We start from the raw sequence: 26,119 nt of genomic DNA, 5'->3' as shown, positions 1-26,119 counted from the left end.
GGTTTCAAGCGATGAGTCCATATAAAACAAGCATCCTCTGTAGCTTTGAGAAAATGATTCTTTCAGTACAGAAAGCAGTGTTATTATATTTTGGTTAGTCATTCCTACAGATGAATGCTGAGTGATTAAAGAGCGGTTAAAGCTGAAGGCTTACACACCAGCGTGACATCAGACTTCCACGTCCCAGACCTGCTCCTCAGGATGGCCCTCCCCTTGTTTCATTTCCGCATAAGGAGGCGTATGCCTTTACTGGGCCTGCCTAAGGTGGCCAAGAGCAAAAGCTGCTGCAGACCAGAGCGTGGCCGGGGCATATACAGGTGCACATATCAGGTGAGGTAAGCATGATGCAGAAAAGACATGTTTGGGGATCAGAGCGTCTTTCTCATCCTCTTTCTTCCCCAAAGGCCCTAACTCACACAAGCCTAATGCTGCTCACACGTAAGGAAGTCGTGTTCCCTTTTATCTCCACGCGTCCCAAAGCCTGCTCGCTGCAACAACGTGAAGCTCATTTACTTTAGGTTATCAGTGACTAATAATGAGAACTTCCTCTCCTCATTCTAAGAAAGCAAGTTCCTCTTTATTTCTTCCCTGTCGAAAACCTGCTTTCAGAAGAGAATCTGAAATTTCTCTACTATAAAAGCTTAAAAATTATTAGTTCAGTGATACCTTCTAGTGGGTCTTCCTATCTAAACAGTATACCCGATTGATGCCTGGGATTATGTTCTAGGAAATATATAAAAAGGCAGGTAGCCTAACTGAAGCTCCTGAAATTATTCCCAAAAGGTGGTTATTTTCGTTATCTGCCAGGGTGGACAACAGCAAGGGAGGAGGAGAAAAGGTCAGGGAGGAAAAGAGATAAGGGTCAAGGGTGCAGGTAGAGCTTAGCTAGTAGAACGTCTGGGGTGAGTGGTCAGTTAAGGAGAATGAAGCTGGGCAGGCAGTGCTCAGGGCAAGAAATTACATTGAGGAATGTGTGACAGGAGCTGGAGTTACATAACTATTTTGGTGCAGGCTGCAAAAAAAGGAAAAGTCAAAGGACCATGTCCTGGTTTGTCTCTTCTGCACGAGAACATCTTTGATTTTTAAGCTTTCCACGCTCCCTTATAGGAAGATGAGGTGAAGAGGTAGGGGGGAGCTGCCAGGGGTAAGAGAAGAGGCTGGAGGGACTCAGAAATTCTTCTCACCCTCGCGCCCCCCTCGCCGCCCTCCCCGAAGGAAGGCCGACGGAGTGACTCTAGGCGGGCGCTGGGAGGGGCCTCTGAGAGGAGCATCTTCCCAGCAGCCGCCTCTGAGCACCCTGGGAAAATCCTTCCTCCCTCGGACATGGCGCCCACCTGCCCGGCGGCAGCAGCCGGCTCCGGCGCCGCGGTCCGCGGGTGCGGGCAGAAGAGCAGTTGGAGCTTCGGTCGTGGGGCGGAAGGAGCTGGAGGGGGCGGCGGCGGCGACGGCGGCGGCGGCGGCGTCCGTGACGCCGCGCGAGGGCCCGCGTGTTAAAGCTGAGAGCGTCCGGGCGGCGGACGGCTGGCAGCGGGCCGCGCGGCGCGCGCCGGCCCCGGGGCGCAGGCATGGCGTCCCGGGTGCTGCTGCTGCTTCGGCAGGGCGTGTGGGCCGCGCTCACCGGGGGCTGGTACCACGACCCGGACCAGAGCAAGTTCACTAACAGCTGCCACCTCTACCTGTGGCTGTTCTTGCTGCTGCTGCCCCTGGCCCTGCACCTGGTGAGTGGCGGCGTTCAAGCCCTGGGGAAACCTCCGAGTCGGCCTCGGGATGGAAAGGATTGGCAGTGATTCCCTAAGAGGCGGTATGGGGAAGGTCTTCAGGAATTTGGGACAGAGAAAGTAAAGGGAAAGGAGAAGGGGCTCTCCGGCAGGAAAAAGAAGTAGGAAGGACTTTGGGGGCTCTGGGACTCATTAAGAATTGATGCCAGCTGTTCCGATGAGTCAGACTCTGCGTGTTGCTGTGGAAGGTTGAACCTGTTTTGTCTGTGAACAGTCCCAGGCCTCTCAGCTGGGTACCTTGTGGTAATGTTTGGTAGAAGCTGCTGTGCATGATAGCCAAAAGGCAAAAATGAAATGTTAAAAGCAAACCTGTTTACGTTGTTGATCTTTTACCCCCTTTCCTCCTTTCTTTTTTTTTTTTTTTTTTTTTGCGGTACGCGGGCCTCTCACAGCTGTGGCCCCTCCCGCTGCGGAGCACAGGCTCCGGACGCGGAGGCTCAGCGGCCATGGCTCACGGACCCAACCGCTCCGCGGCATGTGGGATCTTCCCGGACCGGGGCACGAACCCGCGTCCCCTGCATCAGCAGGCGGACTCCCAACCACTTCGCCACCAGGGAACCCCCCCCCCCTTTCCTCCTTTCTTGTTTTGCTTTGGGAAGGCAGGTTCTATGATTAGTTGCTCAATTTGCAATTTCCACATCACCGTGTAAAGAAATCTGTAGAAAAATGTAATGATGGATAAATCTAATGTAATTTATTTGACCCTTTAGGGAGGTTACACAGTTGAGTGCTTGCTGAGTAACTACACAGATGACCTTCTTAGGTAAACAAACCTTATTGAAACAATGTTTAACCTTATTTGAAAAGCTCTACAAGCAGGGTGTTCCATGTCATATTAAATGTTAAGAATCTAATTTTGATATGTCTGTTGAAGGTCTTTATTCCTAAAACATCATTTGATCATGTTCTCCACAGCAAAAATCTTCAGTGAGTTTGCATAGCTGACAGAGTCCCAGTTTGACATTAGAAGTCGTCTGTGATTTGGCTTCCATTCATTGTTTTTCTGGTGGTTTAGTCACAGGATCAGAATTCTGGCTCTGAAGTCAGGCTGCCTACGTGAAATTTTGGGTTCACCTCTTACCAGTTCTCTGACCTTGGGCAAGTTACTTTTACCTTATCTGATTTTTTAAATTTTCTTACCGAAATGAGAAAAACACTAGGACCAGCTGTGAAGTGTTGTTTTAGGGATTAAATAAGCACCTAAAGCTCTCCATCTTTCTGGCTTGACCTGGGATTGGACTCAGACCTGGTGTAAATTTCCGTTTTGCTACTTATGAGCTGTTTGACCTGATAGTTGACCTATCTAAGTCTTCGTTTTGTCATCCTTAAAATAGATGTGATAATGACCGTTTCATGGGAAAAATAAGTAAATTCCATGTAAACAGCACTTCATACAGCGGCTAATCCATGGAGACCCTTTAATAAATGGTTTCTTTTTAATAAATGTAAGTTTCCTCTTCTTTTGTGACCTTGTTCATCCTGTTTCCTTAGCCTATAGGGCCCAGTTGTTGTCTCTTTGTCTAGAGGGGCAGCGCAGCAGAGAGACACAAGCTTGGGTTCAGTCCTGGTTCTTCTGCTTACTGGTTGTGTGAGCTCAAGCAAGCTTGAGATTTCTGGCGTGTTAAAGCAGGGCTAAGAGTACCTGCCTTATAGGGTGCCTAGGAGGATTGAATGAATGAATGAATAGAGAACTGAATGAATTAATGAACAGTTGATTGAATGAATGCATGAAAGTACTTCTCAGTACTGACTTTATTTTTTCCCCATCATTCACTTGCCAAAATCGAAAGCCCACTGGAAAGGCCATCTCTGTCTAGGCTTCCCTGATCCCACTTATCTAGAATTACTCTCTCTTCTCTCTTGCCCTAATACCATTCTGTATTTCATGTCAGTACTGTGGCACATTTTGAATTCTGTACTTCGTTGTTGGAACATGTATTTACCTCTGCTCCTGGGTCGTGAGCTTTTTTGAGTTTTTGAGGACATGGTTTTTGATTTTGTTGATTCATCTTGGCCTTCCTTGTTGTACCTAGCAAAGTGCCCTGCATTTGCCTCGCAATGATCTCACACATAATAAACTGGTAGAAATAAAATCAACCTGCCTCTCTTTCTCTTCCAACCAGCATTAGGTTGTCTACCTCACAACATATTTTGAGTATTTCCCGATAATGATCTAATCCCACTCCTTAGCAACAACCTGAGTAACATTTAATGTATATCCCTGCAGATGTTTTTTTATGAGTATGGGCTCATTTTTACATAACTCCTTTTAAGATTGGATGTAGGCATATGCTCGGAACCCTTAATTTCTGCCTAATTCTGATTCACTGAGTAGCTTGATTTCTACTTTATATTTGTAAATAGGAAATTGTCCTTAGTTAAGGTCCTCTTTAATGATATTTCCAAATAATTTTTGGCTAAATCTCAAGAGTTTAGAAAGCAAAAAGCTGACACCTTAAATACTTTTATTCTTACATCAAACCAGTTATACTAAAATTTCTATATTTTTATGCCAGTGTGCTTTTAACGATTACAGAGTCATTTTATGTGAATGCATTTATTACACGGCTGCTTTTTAATATATAGCCTATCTTATTGGAAAAAATGCAGGTAGTCCTTTTCTTGCTCTGGTCTTCCGGTCTCTGAAAATAACTTTAGAAATAAAAGACCCTTCTTCCCCAAGGCAGGGTTCTGTTCTCTGGGTTTTGATGCCTAAATATATTTTTCTGCACTTCAGTGCTGCCTGTGATTTTTAACATCTTTCTCAGTTTGCTCCACTTATGAGAACTTTGTCCAAAAAGATCCCTGGCTGCTTGCTGAAGCTCTGTTATTTAAGGGGCCCTGAACTTTTCTGGGTTTTGCACAATTCGATTAAACATGTTTAGTCAAGACAGTTCCACTGCAGGGAGAATCCACCCTTTTACTTAATTGGGACCTTGAAATGTAAATTAAAATTTTATTATTAATTACTGAGGCAAACTGATCTCTAAGCCCCAGCATTTACTTAGGTCTGTTTGGAAAATAAGTTATTTATTAGCATTTATAAGCTATGTATTTTTGAGAAATGCTCAAAAGTACGTACCTAAAAACATTAGGTCTATTTAGATAATTTGGAAAGAGTTTTACTTTGTTTTATTATCAGCCTACTTAAAAAAAATTTTTTATTTATTTACTTGGTTGCGCTGGGTCTTAGTTGCAGCAGGCGGGCTGCTTAGTTGTGGCAGGCGGGCTCCTTAGTTGTGGCTCACTGGCTTCATAGTTGTGGCATGTGAACTCTTAGTTGCAGCATGCATGTGGGATCTAGTTCCCGGACCAGGGATCGAACCTGGGCCCCCTGCATTGGGAGCGCAGAGTCTTAACCACTGTGCCACCAGGGGGGAAGTCCTATATCAGCCTACTTTTAATTTGGACCAACTGAAAGATGCGTTTGTCATTAGAGATGTTTAACCTTTCATTTATTACACATGTTCATGTACTTATTATTTTGAGATAACCAACAGAGATTCATGTAGAGCTTTAGGACAGGCATGATTCTGACCCTTAAGAAGTTCTGACAGCACCAGGCTAGTGTCAAAAGATGTCCCTGCTCTACTACCTATCAATTGTGTGATCTTGTGCAAGTCTCTTCACTTCTCCGGGCCTCAGTTTTCTCATCTGCAAAATGGGGATAGCGAGTTTCGCTTTATAGATTTAAGCAACTGAGATCCAGAGGGAGTGGGTTACTTGCTCAAGGCCATCTAAGTAAGAGTAGTGATATTCAGAATTTTAGCTGAGGTCCTGTCGTCTCCAAGTCTGTGGCCTTGTCAGAGCACTGCGCTGCTGACCTGCCGTGCACGAGGGCATCTGAACTCCCTGAAACAGTGACCCCTCATCAAGGGAAGTTCTGATCATACTGGTGGTAGTAAGGTCAACCTGAGTAGTGGAAAAAATGAGGTGGAGCCTTCACATTCTTCAAGGCCCCGTGTGGGGCAACGTTATATATGATTTTCACACAGAAAACCTGTCCTTTATTTTATGGCTGTAGCTTTTTGCTTCCTCTGATTTTCTTGTCTGTTAGCCAGACTTCAGTTCTGCTTTTTAATTTAGCCTTGGAGACTTTTTTGATAAGAACCACATCCTTTCTAATTGCTATAATTATAATAAAATGGGATTATCTGTCATGGGGCCGCGTAGCACCAGATATACAGTAGGTGCTCTGCACGCACTAGCTGTCATTGTCACACCTAGTCGGTGACTTTATCACGGTCTGTGGCCACTCACCATTTGGGTACATAACTATTTTTTTTTTGGTCTTGTATGTCTTTGGCCACCCCTTTTTTCACTCCTACTTCTAACATAGAAGATGAGTTTATGTGAATTATGGAAAGGTGGTCTGTCCAAAAAGACACCCTTTCCTGGCTCAGGACCTGGGGACTAGAGTTCAGCCACCATTTGACCCTGTCAGCTGGAGGCCCGTGTGCAGGATGCAACCTGCACAACCTGACACAGCAGGCCTGGCTGGTCCGTTTGATTGTTGTTGCTTTGTTGGACTGCTTGGTACATTGCTGGTCCCCAAAGCGTATCTCTCACCCTGGTCAATCCTAGCATTCATATTCAGCTTCTTCCTAAGACAGGCTTTTTCTGCTGTTGAATCACGTGGTCTGTACTTTGTCTCCTTTGATTCCTAGAAGCTTATTGTCTGGTCCTTCTACTTGTGGGGACCTTAGTTATTCTCACATTGAGATGCACGATGCTCCCCACTTTCCCATAAGCCACTTGAATGTCTGAATTTCCTTCCTCCTTCCCTCATCTGTCTGAAACAGAGTGGGTTCGCAGTGCAAGGGCTGCAGCTTAGGGATGCTTGAAGGCATTCTTCCCCGGGCCGTGGGCTTCCAGACTCGGGCTGAATGCCATCCCATGCGGTTGTCTTAAAATTTTTCCTGCTGCAGTTGGTTGTTTGGACTGTGTGTACGAAGGGCTTGGCTCCGTGGGGACTTTGCTTTCCTGGCGGAGGCACTTGTACCAGGGATGTCCCCCTCCCTAGGGCATCCTAGGGCAGTCGTCTTCAGTCTTCTCAATATGGCCTTTCTTGAGTGATGTCGCCACCCTCCTGCAAAATTCCTTCTGCCTCTCCTCATCTTCTGCCATTTAGACACATGGTTGTCTGCCAGCCAGTTGTGTTTTGTGTCTGTGACAAAAGAACGGGTACCTGCCTTGTTCGAGGATGTCGGCCTCCCCAGCACTCTCCAAAAAGAGTACCCTGTCCCCCTTTCCTTTCCGTTCTAGTATTGCAAGTTCATGACTCATTTTCTGGTGGTTAAATTTATGTCTCTGACCTCACTGGCTCTTCCCTTAGTTTCTCCCAGTGAGTGACTAGTTTTATTTTGATGCGGCTGTCCTTAGATATACTGTTATTTTTTCAATCGTAATGTCTAATGCTTTATTTAATAGGCTTGGTGTGATTTATGTATTTACTTAAATTTTTTTAAAAAATGGAAATATAGTTGTTTCATGTTTTGGCTGTTGTGAACAGTGCTGCTGTGAACATAGGGGTGCATGTGTCTTTTTGAATTACAGTTTTGTCTGGGTATATTCCCAGGAGTGGGATTGCTGGATGGTGGGATTTATTTTATATGGAAGGTGATACTTATCAGGTGATTATTGTTTTCTGATTTTAAGCATTTGGCCTCTCAGATGATTCCTTTTACAAGTCACCCAACTTTATTCCCATTTTATTTACTCTAAATCTCTTTTCTACGTCCCATGAAAGTAAAAACTGGACTAGCTCTTAATGGTATTCAGATTTTTTCCTTTTCTTCTGATGGATTTTCCCCTTTAACATCATCATCATCATTATTATTATTATTATTATTACAGGTAATAATAGCAGCCAACACTCACTGAGCACAGATAGACTGGCACTGTTAAAAGTGCTTGGCATAGGGGCTTCCCTGGTGGCGCAGTGGTTGAGAGCCTGCCTGCCGATGCAGGGGACACAGGTTCGTGCCCTGGTCCGGGAAGATCCCACATGCCGCGGAGCGGCTGGGCCCGTGAGCCATGGCCGCTGAGCCTGTGCGTCCGGAGCCTGTGCTCCACAACGGGAGGGGCCACAACAGTGAGAGGCCCACATACCGCAAAAAAAAAAAAAAAAAAAAAGAGCTTATCATGAACTAAAACATATCTTTCTCACAGTAACCCAGAGAGGCACTGTCATGATTCCCATTTTACAGTTGATGAAACTGGCATGGAGAGGTTGGGTAAGAAGCTGCAGGATCCATGGCTAGTCGTGACCTAACCAGAATTAGAGGCCAGGCAGTTGGAGCTGGTACCCCCTTGGCCATTCCATAGTGAATACAGGTAATTTCACAACAGGACCATCTATTTTTTGCACATGGGCTTGAGGAGATCCAGAAACTGAACAGGTGCAAAGAAGTATGTAGGAAAAGTTAACTTTCCTCTCACACTTGTCTCTAGTACCTCATTCAAGAGGCAACCACCACACACAGTCTCTTGTGTGTTCTTCCAGTGACATTTTATACACATGTGAATGGAAGTGTGATGTGGGGCTGCTAGGTTTAATCCCAAAGCAGCCTTCTTTGTCATCCGCTGTCCCATTCAATTTGCTCTGTAGAGGAGTTCTTTCTCTACTCTTAGATAAAAACGTGCAAGCCCCAGGACTTCAGGTCACAGGTAATACAAAGTCTTCTAAGTTGCTTTAAGTAACAAAGCACAGACTTGCTGGGGATTTCAGAATGTCTGTTTCCATATGGTGATCCAAGCAGGAAGGGGTATGAGGATGGCAAGGTCTTTTTTCACTCTTTTCCCTCACACACTGGCTAATGTTCTGATGCCTTTGGCATAGAAGAACAGGAAGGTGCTCTGTTGACAGGCATGGTGGTAAGCTGGCTCCCGGCCCTTGAAGCGTGACTCACGGTCCCAGCTGACTCCCTCTGGAGAGGTCCTTCCGCGTGTCCTGCAGAGACCCTGTTCTCTTTTCCAGGGCTCTCCCACCCACAGTTTCTTGGAGGAGGGCTGCTGCCTCTTTATCCCGCCTGGTTGCTTATTCTTTTCATAGTTCCTTGGCAGGTGGTGGTCCACCCCAGCTTTCCTCTGCTCCAGCGAACTCCTGGGTCCATGCAAACACTCACATATCCTGTCCCCGAACAGACTCTGGGAGAGCAGGTCAACCCCAACATAGCAACTTCTCCTTCAACCCTCCAACCGAGCAGCTAGCCAGCCAGTCTCTCATCTTTTAGCTCTTCTGGGAAGAACCAGACATCAGACTCCCTGCCCAAATTGTCGGGGACCCATAGTAAGTCTTTGAGAGGCCCCACTGACGCCTTCCTCTCGACTATGGGGGAGAGAGACACTGGGCTCACTGAACGCCATGGTCCCCTCCAACAGTTTTCACAGGTCCTCTCATTCTGGACTCTATTACATCTTCGCTTTTGTTGAGGGATTTTAGGGTCATTGCACTCATTGTCGTAACCCGTGTAGAAGTTTCTGGATGTGGTTTGTCCCGGAAGTCGCACTGAAATCTAATATCTATCCCACACGGGCTCTTTGGTCAACACTTTCGGTTGACTATTTTGTTGTATACGTATGCAGCCACGTATCTGTACGTATCCTTGTTTTTTCCACTTTACCTTTTCTACTTTTTCTTGGAGAGCATTACATAAAGGTCTTCTTCATTATTTATTTATTTTTTTAAAAATTTTATTTATATATTTATTTTTGGCTGTGTTGGGTCTTCGTTTCTGTGCGAGGGCTTTCTCTAGTTGCGGCGAGCGGGGGCCACTCTTCATCGCGGTGTGCGGGCCTCTCTTGTTGCGGAGCACAGGCTCCAGACGCACAGGCTCAGTCGTTGTGGCGCACGGGCCTAGTTGCTCCGCGGCATGTGGGATCTTCCCAGACCAGGGCTCGAACCCGTGTCCCCTGCATTGGCAGGCAGATGCTCAACCACTGCGCCACCAGGGAAGCCCCTTCTTCATTATTTTTGAGGTCAGCATGGTATTCCACTGTGTGAGTAAAGGGTGATTTATTTGACCCGTCCCCTTGAAGAATATTTACGTTTTTCAGATGAGTTTAAACCTAATGCTAATATTTGGCTATTTGAATTGTTTCATTCAGTATTTGAACACTTACATATCAGTCAGGATATGCTGATTTGTGCTGATATAACAAATAGCCTCAAAATCTCCTTGGTTTTACCAAGTTTATTTTTTTTGTATTCATATTATGTGTCCAACATGGTTAGAGGGGAAGGGGAGCATGGTTAGCAGGGGATCCTGCTCCTCACAGGCATGTAGGTATCTAGGCTGATAGAACCCCCAGTTTGGGTAGTTAGGGGCTCTGCTCCCCACCATCCTCACCCCATTACCCTGACCATTGCCAGTCACCACGGTGGATGGAGAGAGAGGGTGAAGAGCATGGACTAGCTCTTGAAGCTCCCACCTGGAAACGGCAGATACCTCTTGCACTCAGACATCTTTGTTAGGGCAAGTTGCATGGTCACATCTACCCAAGGGGAGGGGAAAGTACAGTCCTACTGTGTGTCCAGGGAAGAACTGGACCTATTCGTTGGACAACACTTATGTCTACAACAACAGACTGAGTGCCAGGTGTTTGGCTGGATGTTGGGAAAACAACAGGCAAAAGATAGATTGGTATCTCTCCTTATTAAGTTAACAGGTAAAGGTAAACAGGCATGAATAACACAATGATTACTGTTATTACAAGGGAAGTACAAGGTGCTATACAGTAAAGACCTTATCCTGGCTTTGGTGTTTAGGAAGGCTTAACAAAGGAAATAACTTCTAATCTGGAACCTGATGAATGATTAGTAGCTTGTCAAGCAAAGATGGTGGACCAAGAGAAGGAGTTTGAGTTTCAGTCTCAGTATGCTAAGACACATTGATGAATTCTTTTTTGGTCAAGTTTGAAGTAGGATATTATTTTTTATACCCCATTTTTTTTTTTTTTTGCGGTGTGCGGGCCTCTCATTGTTGTGGCCTCTCCCGTTGCGGAGCAGAGGCTCCGGATGCGCAGGCTCAGCGGCCATGGTTCACGGGCCCAGCCGCTCCGCGGCATGTGGGATCTTCCCAGACCGGGCACGAACCTGTGTCCCCTGCATCGGCAGGCGGACTCTCAACCACCGTGCCACCAGGGAAGCCCCCCAATTTTTATTTTTCAAAAATTTCTAGTCTACAGAGAAGTTGCAAATATAACACAATGAATACCATATACCCTTCACTTCGATTCACCAGTTCTTAATGTTTTGCCACATTTGCCACATCACTGTCTTATATATTTATACATTTAAAATTTTGCTGAATCATTTGAGAATAAATTGCAAACATCAAGACACTTTCCCCCTAGAAGCTTCATCATGTGTCTCTTAAGGAGAAGGACATTCTCCCACATAATCATCACACTCAAAAAATGAATGTTGATGTAATGCTATTGTCTAATACATAGTTCTCATATAGATTTCTCCATTATGCTAATGATGTCCAGCGTAGCTGAGCTTTTTGTTTTGTTTTTCTGGATCTAAGATTCAATCGAGGATCATGCATTGCATTTAGTTCTCAAGTCTCTGAATTGTCCTTTATTCTAGAACACGTTCTTCAAGTTTTATTTTTTTCTTTTGTGGCAATAAAAGTTGTTTTGCAGAAATGTCCCACAATTTGGATTTTTTAATTGTATCCTTGAGATTAGGTGTCTGATTATGCATTTTTTGGCATGAATACTACCTAAGTGATGTGTCCTTGTCCTGTATCACATCAGAGGCACCCAATGTCATTGCCCCTTTGGTAGTGCCAATAAGTTTGGTCATTGGTCAAGATGGTGTTGGCCAGATTTCTCTGTTGTAAAGGTACCTAATTTCCTCTTGTATTTAACAAATAATCTGGGAGGAGAAACCTGGAGACTGTACATGTTATTGTATTCCCCCAAAATTTTTACTCATGGTTGTACCAAAAATTGATGATGCTTACCTAAAATAATTACCAAAATGATGGCTGAAAAATGGTGATTTTCTATTTATTCATAGGTATTCTTCTGTGAAGAAAAGCTATCCTTTTCCCCCGCCTTGTAGTTTTGTTGTGTTTGTTAGTGTGGTCTCACAGATTCTTTTTTTTTTTTTTATTCATTCCTATCATCATTCTTTTTTTTTAATTTAAATATTTAATTTATCTCCAAACCAGATTTTTTAAAATAGAAGTATAGCTGATTTAAAATTTTATTTTAGTTTCAGGTGTACAGCATAGTGATTCAGTATTTTTACAGATTATATTCCATTAAAAGTTACTACAAAATAATGTCTGTAATTCCCTATGCCGTACAATATATCCTTGTTACTTATCTATTTTACACATAGTTGTTTGTATCTCTTAATCCCCTACCCTTAACTTGCTCCTTCCCTTCCCTCTCCCCACTGGTATCCACTAGTTTGTTCTCTATGTCTGTGAGTTTGCTTCTGCTTTGCTTTATACATTCATTTGTTTTATTTTTCAGATTCCACATAAAATGATATACAGTATTTGTCTTTCTTTGTCTGACTTATTTCACTAAGCATAGTACACTCTAGGTCCATCTACCTTATTGCAAATGGCAGAATTTCATTTTTTTATGGCTAATATTCCATTACACACACACACACACACACACACACACACACACACACACACACACACCCCACATCTTCTTTATTCATTTATCTGTCGATGGACATTTAGATTGCTTCCATATCTTGGCTGTTCTAAACAGTGCTGACATGAACATTAGACTGCATATATCTTTTCGAGTTGTTTTTTTCAGATATGTACCCAGGAATTGAATTGCTGGATCATATGGTAGTTCTATTTTTAGTTTTTTGAGGAACCTCCATACTGTTTCCCATAGTGGATGCATGAATTTACATTTTCACCAACAGTGTACAACAGTTCCCTTTTTGTCCACATCCTCTCCAGCGTTTGTTATTTGTGGACTTTTTGATGATGGTCATTCTGACAGGTGTGAGGTGATAATCTCTTTATGGTTTTAATTTGTGTTTCTCTAATAAGTAGCAATGACGAGCATCTTTTCATGTGCCTGTTGGCCATCTGTATATCTTCTTTGGAAAAGTGTCTATTTAGGTCTTCTGCCCATTTTTTGATTGGATTGTTTGTTTTTTGATATTGAATTGTATGAGCTGTTTGTATATTTTGGATATTAACCCCTTGTCGGTCACATTGTTTGCAAATATTTTCTCCCATCCTGTAGGTTGTCTTTTTGTTTTGACAGTGGTTTCTTTTGCTGTGCAAAAGCCTTTAAGTTTAATTTGGTCCCATTTGTTTATTTTTGCTTTTATTTCTTTTGCCTTAGGAGACAGACCCCCAAAATATTGCCACTATTTATGTCAAAGAGTGGTCTGCATATGTTTTCTTCCAGGAATTTTATGGTTTCAGGTCTTACACTTAGGTTTTTAATCCACTTTGAGTTTTTTGTTTGTTTTTATTTTGTTATTTTTTGGCTGCACCATGTGGCTTGTGGGATCTCAGTTCCCCTGCCAGGGATTGAACTGGGCCACATCAGTGAAAGCCCGGCATCCTAACCACTAGCCCACCAGGGAACTCCCCATTTGGGGTTTATTTTCACATATGGTGTGAGGAAATGTTCTAATCTCATTCTTAGAACATTTAGCTGTCCAGTTTTCTCAGCAGAAGAGACTGTCTTTTCTCCATTGTGTATTCTTTCCTGTTTTGTCATAGTTCAGGTGTGTAGGTTTACTTCTGGGCTCTCTATTCTGTTCCATTGATCTATGTGTCTGTTTTTGTGCCAGTACCATGCTGTTTTGATTACTGCAGTTTTGTAGTATAGTCTAAAGTCAGGGAGTGTGATACCTCCAGCTTTGCTCTTTTTTCTCAAGATTGCTTTGGCAATTTGGGGTTTTCATGGTTCCATATGAATTTTAGGATTATCTGTTCTAGTTCTGTGAAAAATGTCATGGGTATTTTGATAGGAATTGCATGAAATCTGTTGATTGCTTTGGGTAGTATGGACATTTTCATAATATGAATTCTTCCAATCCAAGAACACAGAATATCTTTCCATTTCTTTTTATCATTTTCAGATTCCTTCATCAATATTTTATAGTTTCCAGGGTCTAGGTCTTTCACCTCCTTGGTTAAGTTTATTCTTAGGTACTTTATTCTTTTTGATGTGATTGTAAAGGGGATTGTTTCCTTAATTTCTCTTTGTGATAGTTCATTATTAGTGTATAGAAAAGCAACAGATTTCTGTACATTCATCTTGTATCCTGCAACTCTCCCCAGTCTTTTTGATATTAAGTTTACCCAAAATTTGGCAAGTGGTACCTTTTTCCAGCAGTTTTTGAGTCCTTTGGATATGTCCTCATCAGCTTTTGAGCACTTTCTTGCTTTCTAGCCCAACAAGTTAGTCCACACTTAGCTTATACATTTTCTGCTCCAGCCCTGGAAAAACCAGTCATTACTCTAAGAAGCCCTGATCCTTTTGGTGGGAAGTGGCATTTGGAATCCAAGATTTGGGGAAGCTGTAGTTATATTTATTGCTTTGGGGTTGTCTTTGCTTCTAGGTCCTTTCAGTAGACAGAGCTAGGGGAGCATATCTACCTATCTATCTAGAGTCGTCTACTGAGAGTTGTTCTGAAACCTTTAAAATCTGATCCAAGTTAAAGGATTTTTCTTTTCCTTCACCTGCTCCACATTTGTATCTCCTTTTTTCCCACAGTGAGAACTCTGGTTGCCAACAATATCATTTTTTCAATCCTAAAATATACACAGGAATTACTACTCTCATACCTCTACCAAAAGAAAATCTTTTGGTTAAGTCCAAGATTGTTTTGTGTTTTTGTTATTATTATTATTTTAAGAATATAGCAATAATGTGCTGTGAGAATATTGTTTTCTAAAGTTACTTGGATTAATTATTTAAAATTTTTTATTGAGATATAATTGACATATAACATCATATTAGATTATGGTTTATGATGTAATGATTCAATATTTGTATAGGATTAAGTCCTTTTTTAAAAATACTTATTTTATTTATTTATTAATTTTGGCTGCACTGGGTCTTGGTTGCAGTATCTTCGTTGCGGCATGTGGACTTCTTAGTTGCGGCATGTGGGATCTTTAGTTGCAGCATGCGGACTTCTTAGTTGCGGCATGCAAACTCTTAGTTGTGGCATGCATGCGGGTTCCAGTTCCCTCACCAGGGATCCAACCCGGGTCCTCTGCATTGGGAGCGCAGAGTCTTACCCACTGGACCACCAGGGAAGTCCTTAGGAATATTTTTTTATATTTAATTTTTGATTTGTCTTTGTTGTTATGCTGTCCATTTGCTATATGGTTAGGTTCATCTGTGGGTGTTTAATTTTAGTTTTTTTTCCCTCCATCTTTATTTATTTAATAATTTTGGGAGGTATAAAACAGGTTAAAAAACACATTAAAAAGATATGCCAGTTTACTTTGTCAAAAAATGTCTCTGGCTGCTGGGTGGAGAGTAGATTCGAGAAAGCAGGATAGAAGTGGGAGGTTCAGAGGCTATTTTGTTGGTCCAGCCCAGAGATGATGTTGGCAGTAAAGATGGAGAAATGTGGATCTAGTTTGATAAGATTTAGTGATATGTTCATTTTTGGGGTGGAGAAGTAAGGATGAAATCAAGGGTTATGCCCAGTTACCTGGTTTGAGCAGCAAGTGTTTGGGGTACCGTTGACTGAGGTGGGAAAGGGTATGTAGGAGAGGACAGTTGGTGACAAAGGACATGAAACTAAATACCTAATTTTAGACATGTTAGCTTGGAGTTTCCTTTTAGATGTGAAAGTGGAGATGTTGACTAGGTAGTTGGATATAGGTGTGGGGAGCTTAGATAAGCTGTCTAAGCCAGGGATATGGATTGGAAAATCATCAATATCGGGATTCCATTGACTGCCAAGGGACTGAGTGAGAACGCGTAGGAAGAGAGAAGAGGGCTGAGGCCCCAGGAGCTCTAGACTCAGACGTAAGGCAAAGAGGAGCTGTGAGTGAGGCAGGGACAAAGCTAGGAGAGTGTGGCCTCTTAGAAGCAGAAAGAGGTGAGCATTTCAAGAAGCGAGCAACTGTGTTGAGGGCTGCTGAGAAAATTGGATTGAATTGTTGTCTTTAGAGACGTTGACAAGAACGTTTTCAGTGGAGTGTTGGGGAGTAACAGGCAGATTGCTGTTAACATCCATCATCCTTTTCAGAATATAATTCTGAGAAAGGTTGCCTCCTATGGTTAATAAGGATGTGTTAAAATGCTAAGTTCATGTAAACAAGAAAAAATTGTGATTTACCTTAGAACAAGTAAATCTCTATTCAAGATCTGAATATACCTTATATCGGGGGAAAAATCTGGGATCGAAATTAAATACAAATTTAAAACTGCTCATTCATGACAGATTTCTCCTAAACCCTCTTCCTTTCCTTGCATGCATACTTATAGGAGAGAAAATTCTAGAAGCTGGAGATCTTTTGTTGACTGAGCATAATGAGGTCATCAGAAAAATGGCCTTGATAGGAATTTTCAGTGACGTTCCTGGGAATGTAGAATTGGGGGAATATGGGCAGAGCTCTAATTATATGGCATAAAAAAGGGGACATTTAGAGGATGCTAGATTCCATTTGGAGGGTCTACTGAAGGGGGAGAGGTTTTTAAAGGAATCATGAGAGCAGAGAATTTGGGGAGGAATAATGTGCCATGAAGTCACGTGCTGTGAAACCTTTCCTCTCGCCAAGGAAATTTTCAGTAAAATGTCTATCTCTTACTAGGGTCTGGTGTGGTGTAGGGGCTTTTCAGTGGTGCGACAAAGTGCTAAGTGGTCCTTCGTCGAGGATGAGACAGGACCTCTTCTCACCTGGGTTGCAAACTAGTTACTAATGTTCATGTCAACTTCAACTTCAAGCTTCTTGCCTTCTCTTAATTCCAACATTACTAAGCTTATGCTGTGGCCCATATTTATGAGAATAGTGGCAAGTCAGTTTTTTTCCAAATGAATTTCCCCAGTATCCATATATAATCTTTTCTCTCTCCCCCTTCTTCCCTAACCTTCTTTTCCCAATGCCTTAGGGTTTTTATCTCTAATCTTGAATGGAAGCTTCCCCATAAAATGGTACCCCCCAATATTAATTTAGGTGAAACCATGCTAGCTGCCATGCCCCAAATCTCAGTGGCTCAGTGAATCAAAGGTTTATTTCTCGCTTCTATTACATGTCCGTCTTGGGTCTGTAAGGGCCTTGTCCCATAGAGTCACCCAGGAGCCCAGGCTGAAGGAAGCTCTATTGTCTTGTAGATGGATCTGGAAAATGTGGCCTCTGAGATTATCAACTAAAGAGGAGGAGAGTGGCATGGAAGAGGCACCAGCTCATAATTGTTCAGGCTTAGTAGTGACACTGGCCACTTCTGCTCATGGCCCATTGGCCAAAAGTAGGCACATGGGCCCAGCCTGACTGCAAGGGAGGCTGGGAAATGTAGGAGAGCCCGTGGGATATTGAGTGAGCACTTTCTCTGCTACCCCTACTAATTGGAATACTATGAGACCCAAGCTACATTATAATTCAAACAACTTATGAATATAATTTGTATATGACAGGGAATTCCTTGGTGGTCCAGTGGTTAGGACTCCGTGCTTATGGTGCAAGGGGCATGGGTTCCACCCCTCGTCGGGGAACTAAGATCCCACTAGCACAGCCAAAAAATAAGAAAATAAATAAAATAAAATAATTCTCCTTTCAAAAATAATTTGTATATGACAGTTTGCTAATCTATTCTCATAGACATTTGCTGGGGTTTATTTTTTATTAAAAACTTCTTTATCTGCCTTCTTTTTCTCCCCACTTTCACTAAGAAGTAATTGACACATGACACTGTATAAGTTTAAGGTAGACATCCTGATGGTTTGGTTTACATATATTGTGAAATGATTATCACAGCTAAACATGGGCTTAGTTAACATCCATCATCTCATATAGATACAGTACAAAGAGAAGAAAAAAATTCTTGCAATGAATTAGGATCTACTCTCTTAACAACTTTCCTATATATCATACAGCAATGTTAATTATAGTCATCATATACATGGCATCCTTAGTACTTATTACTCTTGTAAGTTTAGACCTTTTCACCACCTTCCTTCAGTTTCCCTCCTCCCACCCCCCCATCTCTGGTAACTACAAATCTGATCTCTTTTTCTATAAGTTTGGTGTTTTTCTTTTTGTTTTAAACTAATATAAATTTGTATTTCACTTATATTTAAATAAATTTCATGTAAGTGAGATCATACAGTATTTGTCTTGTCTTTCTCTGACTTACTTCACTCAGCATCATGTTGGTTTTAGCATTTGCTGGGTTTTATTGCTTCTTTATCAGTTTCTTCAAACTTACTCTCTAGCTTTAGCCTACATTTATTGATATTATTATTTTTAAAATTTATATTTTATTGAAGCACGGTTGATTTACAATGTTGTGTTAATTTCTGGTGTACAGCAAAGTGATTCAGTTATATATACATACATTCTTTTTCATATTCTTTTCCAGTATGGTTTATCACAGGATACTGAATATAGTTTCCTGTGCTCTGCAGTAGGACCTTGTTGTTTATCCATCCTATACATAATAGTTTGCATCTGCTAACCCCAAACTCCCAATCCTTCCCTCCCCCAGCCCCCTCCCCCCTCCCACCCTCGGCAGCCACAAATCTGTTCTCTATATCTGTGAGTCTGTTTTGTAAATAAGTTCATTTGTATCATTTTTTTTTTAGATCCCACATATAAGTGATGTCGTATGGTATTTGTGCTTCTCTTTCTGACTTACTTCGCTTAGTATGGTAATCTCTAGGTCCATCCATTTTGCTGTAAATGGCATTATTTCATTCTTTTTTATTAGCCTACACTTTTTTAGACCTGAAATATACATACATGTTAAGGAAAAGTGATGGGGGCTATTAATGGCCTCTCCTCTCTGTCTCTCTTCAACTTGGCTCTATATTCCTTGAGGTTCTTCACAACTTCTCATGAGGAGGTACATGTGTAAATGTGGAACTTATCTGCTTCCAGGGAGGGGAACTGACTTTACATATTTCTATCCATCTGATATTTATCTTATTTAATCATTCTGTCATTCACTTATTTACGAATTCATATCTATTTGTGGACTTTTATCCGCATGAAATGAAAACAAGTCAGTGACGGTGAAAATTCTTCACTTCAGCTTTTACTGTAGGTGATCGTTTCCTCTTTCTTGGTTGTTCCTTTGGCTTGGCTATTCTGTTTTAGGAACGGTCTTACCCAGATGGTAAATTGTTAGATAGGACCAGGGCCGGTTGTGCAGGGGCTGCATGGGAGCAGAAGGGGGCCGGGCCATGTGGCCTCTGAGCCTCGCTGTGTTCCAGGTTGCAGCACTGACTGGAATCATTACTGGACTTATGAGATCCTTCTGGGAGATGCATTGCTAAAAGGGTCTCACTGTTTATTGAGGTTGTCCTTAGTATCATCTTGGGACCCTCAGGAATTCATTTCTATCCCAGAAGATAAGAATTTCATTTAGGAAGGACCAGAGAACCTGCCATGGTCCACGGTCTGTGAGAGAAATAGGAAGGGATGTGGGGTGTCCTACAGAGTGGGACAATTACATGGATCCCAGCGATTCATTTTGTTTCTTGAGGGGATTGGACAGAATTGAGCTGACCTTCACCATGATCTCCATGCAAAGATCCTTTGCCACTTTTGGAAATGTCCCTCTGCCTTTGAGAGGCAGTACACCCTCTTATGGCCCCTGCCTACGTCATGTCACTAGAGAAGTCCATGGCTTGATGATATTAACCCAATGGGAAATCAGGGAGGAAAGCAAGGGGGCGTTACACTAACCTTTCTCCTTCCCTTTGTTCTCTGCAAGGCCGTTTGTGTTTTGTTGAAGAAAGCAGCATCTCAAAGGCCCTCCTCTGGCCTTGAAGACCATATGCACGGAAGACCAGACTAGCCTGTAGAAAAGAGCTGGTAGAAAACGGAGACTCTCACTATAACGTATCTTTTGTTCCATGGGGTTCCTGTCTGCAAATCACATGTTGGTCATTGCAGCTAGTACCAGCACCTGAAAAATAAGAAAGACTTTAAAAAATAATAAAAAGGTAGTAGCTCTTTCTCTTCAGGTATTACGAACAGGAAAAGTTATAAAACTAATAAAATTTGAAATCTCGCCCAATTTATGCTCAATAAATAGTTTTAAAATACTTTCAGATTTAAGACCAGAGGTAATCCTACAAGCAAATACATTTTTTCCTTTCTTTTCTCTTCTCTAGGCTTTTCCTCCAAATGCCATCACTGTATTTTTTTACTGCAGCTCAGTGACGATATTCTTCACAATAATCAAATTGATCAGTTATCGCCTACACCTCATGTTTGATAAAGGAGAAGTGATTCAGCAAAGGCCCTCCAGAAAGAAGGAAAAGCCAAATAAAGACAAAGAGGCCATCAGTGACCACATAACCAATCATAAAAATACAAGGTAACATTTCTCATTAATGCATTAGTTCATAATTTGAAGGTTTTAATTTTGATTAAAATAATTTTTCTCATGTATGAGTTGTTTGTGAAAATATGCCAGGAGAGGCAGACACAAATATGTACATTTTTCTTATATTTAAACATACACTTAGGCATAAAAATAATGCCTAAGTTGATAGGCATTTTATGATAATTGCCTTACCGTTGATAATCCAGACGGTTTAACTGACTATTTAATATGACCTTATACCATGCTCTGAAATTTATTTGCATTAGGCTTAGCATAGCAAAATATTTCACTTCAGTATTTTTATCTCATCATCTCAATGCTTAGTGCATGCCAGAGTATTTTCAGAAAGAACATTTGTGTTTGTTAATATAAAAGTAATACATTGCATAGAACTAAAATATTAAGAGTAATTCTCAAGTGAGCATTCATCACTATTCTTGGTCTTATTTCTGATAGTTCCTTAAGAGAGCATGTCTTATTTTAAAGTAATGTTTATTAGCTTTTAAAAATAAAATTTGTATACCGTGAACTCTTCCCCTTTTTTATACATATATATTTTTTTATTGAAATATAGTTGACTTACAATGTTGTGTTAGTTTCAGGTGTACAACAAAGTGATTCAGTTATGTGTGTGTGTGTGTGTGTATATGTAGGTGTGTATATGTATGTGTGTGTGTGTGTGTGTGTATATATATATATATATATATACTTTTTCAGATTCTTTTCCCATATAGGTTATTACAAAATATTGAGTATAATTCCCTGTGCTATCCAGTAGGTCCCTGTTGTCTATCTCTTTTATACATAGTAGTGTGTATATGTGACTCCCAAATTCCTAATTTATCCCTCCCCGTCCTTTTCCCCTTTGGTAACCATAAGTTTGTTTTCTAAGTCTGTTTCTGTTTTGTATATGAGTTCATTTGTGTCATATCATAGATTCCACATATAAGTGATACCATATGGTATTTGTCTTTCTCTGTCTGACTTACTTAGTATGATAATCTCCAGGTCCATCCATGTTGCTGCAAATGGCATTCTTTCTTTCTTTTTTTATGGCTGAGTAATAGTCCATTGTGTATACCATGAATTGGACAAAGTGGAATCAAGGAAAAAAAATTGTTTAAGGACTAAGGTCAAAAGAGCCATAGTTTTATTTGATAATATCACTGCCCCTGTGTTTCTCATGGTGGCTTAGCAATAATGGGCGGATTAACAACGGCAAAAAGGAAGAGGCCAGTCGAACCCTCTCCACGCCTCCCGTCCACGGCAGCTCCAGAGGACAGAGCATAAACTCTCATCATTCATCTGGGCTCCTGGTTAGTGGTCTGTTTTCTGTTTCACTCTCCTCGTGCTGCTGGAGTGTTGATCATGGAAGTGTGCAATGGTGGTGACTGCAACTTACATGCACTGGTTGTAAATACTGGCCTCTTGGTGGCAATGACCTGAGGGGAGCACATGGACCATGAGATAAACACCCAGTCACCCGTTCCAAGCACACCCACCGGCCTTCTCTGCAGTCTGCCTGCCCTGCCGAGACTGCACCACGGCCAGAAGAACCCATAAGCTCACCTTCACTGCCCTCTCCCTGGTCCTGTCTGTCATTCATCTCAATCATCGTATTTGCAATGCCTTCCCCTGGAATCCACTCCACCACTCCACATGAAATCATACTTAAGTCACCTTTATTCTAGATTCACTTTCTTGGGCTCTATTCACTATAGTCTGAAGTAGCCCATTATTTTTTCTCCTTACTTTCTTAATTACCAAACTCCCTTTTCTCACAGCACCGTGGGCTTGGTTGGATGTCTACACTCTAGATATTTTTGTGTCCATCTTTGCTACCCGTTTTCTAAGTGGACACTCTGTTGTGTCTTTCCCATGTGCCATTGAGAGAAACAGTGGCTGCTGACTGCCTGGAAGTGGGCAGGGAGCTGAGTCATATTGATTGATTTTTTTTTTTATATTGATTGATTTTTGTTCTTTATTTAGGAGCTGCCAGAACAGGAAACAGTGGAAGATCTCAAAGGTAGAGTGCTTATTCTCATCGTTTAATATTTTTTCACAGCATTATCTTCAGTGAAACGAAAAATAATTTTCATAGAGCAGAATGCCAGTGAATTCATTCAGAATTAGAACTGTACCCAAGATTGCAGTTATGTTTTACCTTCATTTCTTTAGCTCTTCATTTTCATTATTTCTTATCAGAACTTGTATATCATGTCTACGTTCAGACTGTGATATTGTATTGATTATATTTCATTGTCCTTTCTGCAGTCTGTGACTCCTTTCATACAGCTCATAATAGCAGATATAAAATAGGATAAATTCATCATCGACACAGTATACTTTTTATTATAGTACTTACACTGAAAAATGACAGAGGAAATGACATTGCATTCTGTGTATATGCATTTCTGTCAAGTTACAAATTTTGTTCCTGAAATTTTCTTTTAACCCTCTCACCACAAATATTTGTTCTACTTTTTTACTAAGATTTCATTTTATTGTCTTTTTTTTTAGTTATTTCTGAGATACATATTAAAGTAATAACTAGAATTATGACTTATAACATTATACCAGAACATACAAGATTTTTAGAAATTTCATGTAATGTCTGAAACATTTATATTAACATATTTCCATACAAATAATACAAAGAAAGTTTAGTATTAGTTTTTGTTTGTTTGTTTGTACTGCAGGTTCTTATCAGTCATCAGTTTTATACACATCAGTGTATACATGTCAATCCCAATCGCCCAATTCAGCACACCACCATCCCCACCCCACTGCGGTTTTCTCCCCTTGGTGTCCATACGTTTGTTCTCTACATCTGTGTCTCAACTTCTGCCCCGCAAACCGGCTCATCTGTACCATTTTTCTAGGTTCCAAATACATGCGTTAATATACGATATTTGTTTTTCTCTTTCTGACTTACTTCACTTCACTCTGTATGACAGTCTCTAGATCTGTCCATGTCTCTATAACTGACTCAATTTCGTTCCTTTTTATGGCTGAGTAATATTCCATTGTATATATGTACCACAACTTCTTTATCCATTCGTCTTTCGATGGGCATTTAGGCTGCTTCCATGACCTGGCTATTGTAAATAGTGCTGCAACGAACATTGGGGTGCATGTGTCTTTTTGAATTACGGTTTTCTCTGGGTATATGCCCAGTAGTGGGATTGCTGGATCATATGGTAGTTCTATTTTTAGTTTTCTAAGGAACCTCCATACTGTTCTCCATAGTGGCTGTATCAATTTACATTCCCACCAACAGTACAAGAGGGTTCCCTTTCCTCCACAGCCTCTCCAGCATTTGTTGTTTGTAGATTTTCTGATGATGCCCATTCTAACTGGTGTGAGGTGATACCTCATTGTAGTTTTGATTTGCATTTCTCTAATAATTAGTGATGTTGAGCATCTTTTCATGTGCTTCTTGGCCATCTGTATGTCTTCTTTGGAGAAATGTCTATTTAGGTCTTCTGCCCATTTTTGGATTGGGTTCTTTGTTTTTTTAATATTGAGCTGCATGAGCTGTTTATATATTTTGGAGATTAATCCTTTGTCCATTGATTCGTTTGCAAATATTTTCTCCCATTCTGAGGGTTGTCTTTTAGGCTTGTTTATGGTTTCCTTTGCTGTGCAAAAGCTTTGAAATTTCATTAGGTCCCATTTGTTTATTTTTGTTTTTATTTCCATTACTCTAGGAAGTGGATCAAAAAAGATCTTGCTGTGATTTATGTCAGAGTGTTCTTCCTATGTTTTCCTCTAAGAGTTTTATAGTGTCTGGTCTTATATTTAGATCTTGGATCCATTTTGAGTTTATATTTGTGTATGGTGTTAGGGAGTATTCTAATTTCATTCTTTTACATGTAGCTGTCCAGTTTACCCAGCACCACTTATTGAAGAGACTGTCCTTTCTCCATTGTATATCTTTGTCTCCTTTGTCATAGATTAGTTGACCATAGGTGCGTGGGTTTATCTCTGGGTTTTCTATCTTGTTCCATTGATCTGTGTTTCTGTTTTTGTGCCAGTACCATATTGTCTTGATTACTGTAGCTTTGTAGTATAGTCGGAAGTCAGGGAGTCTGATTCCTCCAGCTCCGTTTTTTTCCCTCAAGACTGCTTTGGCTATTCGGGGTCTTTTGTGTCTCCATACAAATTTTAAGATGATTTGTTCTAGTTCCGTAAAAAATGCAATTGGTAATTTGATAGGAATTGCTTTGAATCTGTAGATTGCTTTGGGTAGTATAGTCATTTTCACAATATTGATTCTTCCAGTCCAAGAACATGGTATATCAGTCCATCTGTTGGTATCATCTTTATTTTCTTTCATCAGTGTCTTATAGTTTTCTGCACACAGGTCTTTTGTCTCCCTAGGTAGGTTTATTCCTAAGTATTTTATTCTTTTTGTTGCAATGGTAAATGGGAGTGTTTCCATAATTTCTCTTTCAGATTTTTCATCATTAGTGTATAGGAATGTGCATTAATTTTGTATCCTGCTACTTTACCAAATTCATTGATTAGCTCTAGTAGTTTTCTGGTGGCATTTTTAGGATTCTCTATGTATAGTATCACGTCATCTGCAAACAGTGACAGTTTTACTTCTTCTTTTCCAATTTGTATTCCTTTTTTTTCCTTCTCTGATTGCCGTGGCTAGGACTTCCAAAACTATGTTGAATAAGAGTGGCGAGAGTGGACATCTTTGTCTTATTCCTGATCTTAGAGGAAATGCTTTCAGTTTTTCACTGTTGAGAATGATGTTTGCTGTGGGTTTGTCGTATATGGCCTTTATTATGTTGAGGTAGGTTCCCTCTGTGCCCACTTTCTGGAGAGTTTTTATCATTAAATGGGTGATGAATTTTGTCAAAAGCTTTTTCTGCATCTATTGAGATGATCATATATGGTTTTTATTCTTCAATTTGTTAATATGGTGTATCACATTGATTGATTTGCATATATTGAAGAATCCTTGCATCCCTGGGATAAATCCCACTTGATTGTGGTGTATGATCCTTTTAACGTGTTGTTGGATTCTGTTTGCTAGTATTTTGTTGAGGATTTTTGCATCTATATTTATCAGTGATATTGGTTTGTAGTTTTCTTTTTTTGTAGTATCTTTGTCTGGTTTTGTTATCAGGGTGATGGTGCCCTCAGAGAATGAGTTTGGGAGTGTTCTCTCCTCTGCAATTTTTTGGAAGAGTTTGAGAAGGATAGGTGATAGCTCTTCTCTAAATGTTTGATAGAATTCACCTGTGAAGCCATCTGGTCCTGGCCTTTTGTTTGTTGGAAGATTTTTAATCACAGTTTCTATTTCAGTACTTGTGATTGGTCTTTTCATATTTTCTATTTCTTCCTGGTTCAGTCTTGGAAGGTTATACCTTTCTAAGAATTTGTCCATGTCTTCCAGGTTGTCCATTTTATTGCCATAGAGCTGCTTGTAGTTGTCTCTTAGGATGCTTTGTATTTCTGCGGTGTCTGTTGTAACTTCTTTTTCATTTCTAATTTTATTGATTTGAGTCCTCTCCCTCTTTTTCTTGATGAGTCTGGCTAATGGTTTATCAATTTTGTTTATCTTCTCAAAGAACCAGTTTTTAGTTGTATTGATCTTTGCTATTGTTTTCTTTGTTTCTATTTCATTTATTTCTGCTCTGATCTTTATGATTTCTTTTCTTCTGCTAACTTTGGGTGTTTGTTCTTCTTTCTCTTTCCTTTAGGTGTAGGGTTAGATTGATTACTTGAGATTTTTCTTGTTTCTTTAGATAGGCTTGTATAGCTGTAAACTTCCCTCTTAAAACTGCTTTTGTTGC

At 40.9% G+C, this 26,119-nt stretch overlaps 1 protein-coding gene across 7 annotated transcripts in view; it reads left to right on the top strand.

Moving 5' to 3' along the window:
- Positions 1-1,305: 1,305 nt before the first annotated feature.
- PCNX2 (pecanex 2) overlaps positions 1,306-26,119 on the top strand; it is a 274,063-nt gene continuing 249,249 nt past the window's right edge. For 3 of the 7 annotated variants that reach the window (XR_007471226.1, XM_004281580.3, XM_049696789.1), the window contains exons 1-4: positions 1,307-1,718; positions 20,092-20,297; positions 21,502-21,622; positions 22,296-22,332. Coding sequence is in view for 5 of the 7 variants with exons in the window: in XM_004281580.3 (XP_004281628.1) it covers positions 1,566-1,718; positions 20,092-20,297; positions 21,502-21,622; positions 22,296-22,332 (517 nt within the window). In the remaining 2 variants the exon portion in view is untranslated. Of the gene's footprint in view, positions 1,719-20,091; positions 20,298-21,501; positions 21,623-22,295; positions 22,333-26,119 lie in introns of those variants that run through there. The other 4 variants (XM_033408945.2, XM_049696788.1, XM_049696787.1 and 1 more) reach the window with 3 other exon arrangements.

Source organism: Orcinus orca, chromosome 14 (genome assembly GCF_937001465.1).
Source record: "Orcinus orca chromosome 14, mOrcOrc1.1, whole genome shotgun sequence".
Classification (NCBI taxonomy): domain Eukaryota; kingdom Metazoa; phylum Chordata; class Mammalia; order Artiodactyla; family Delphinidae; genus Orcinus; species Orcinus orca.
The sequence above is the reverse complement of the archived record's forward strand: the minus strand, read 5'-3'. Positions and strand labels throughout refer to the sequence as shown.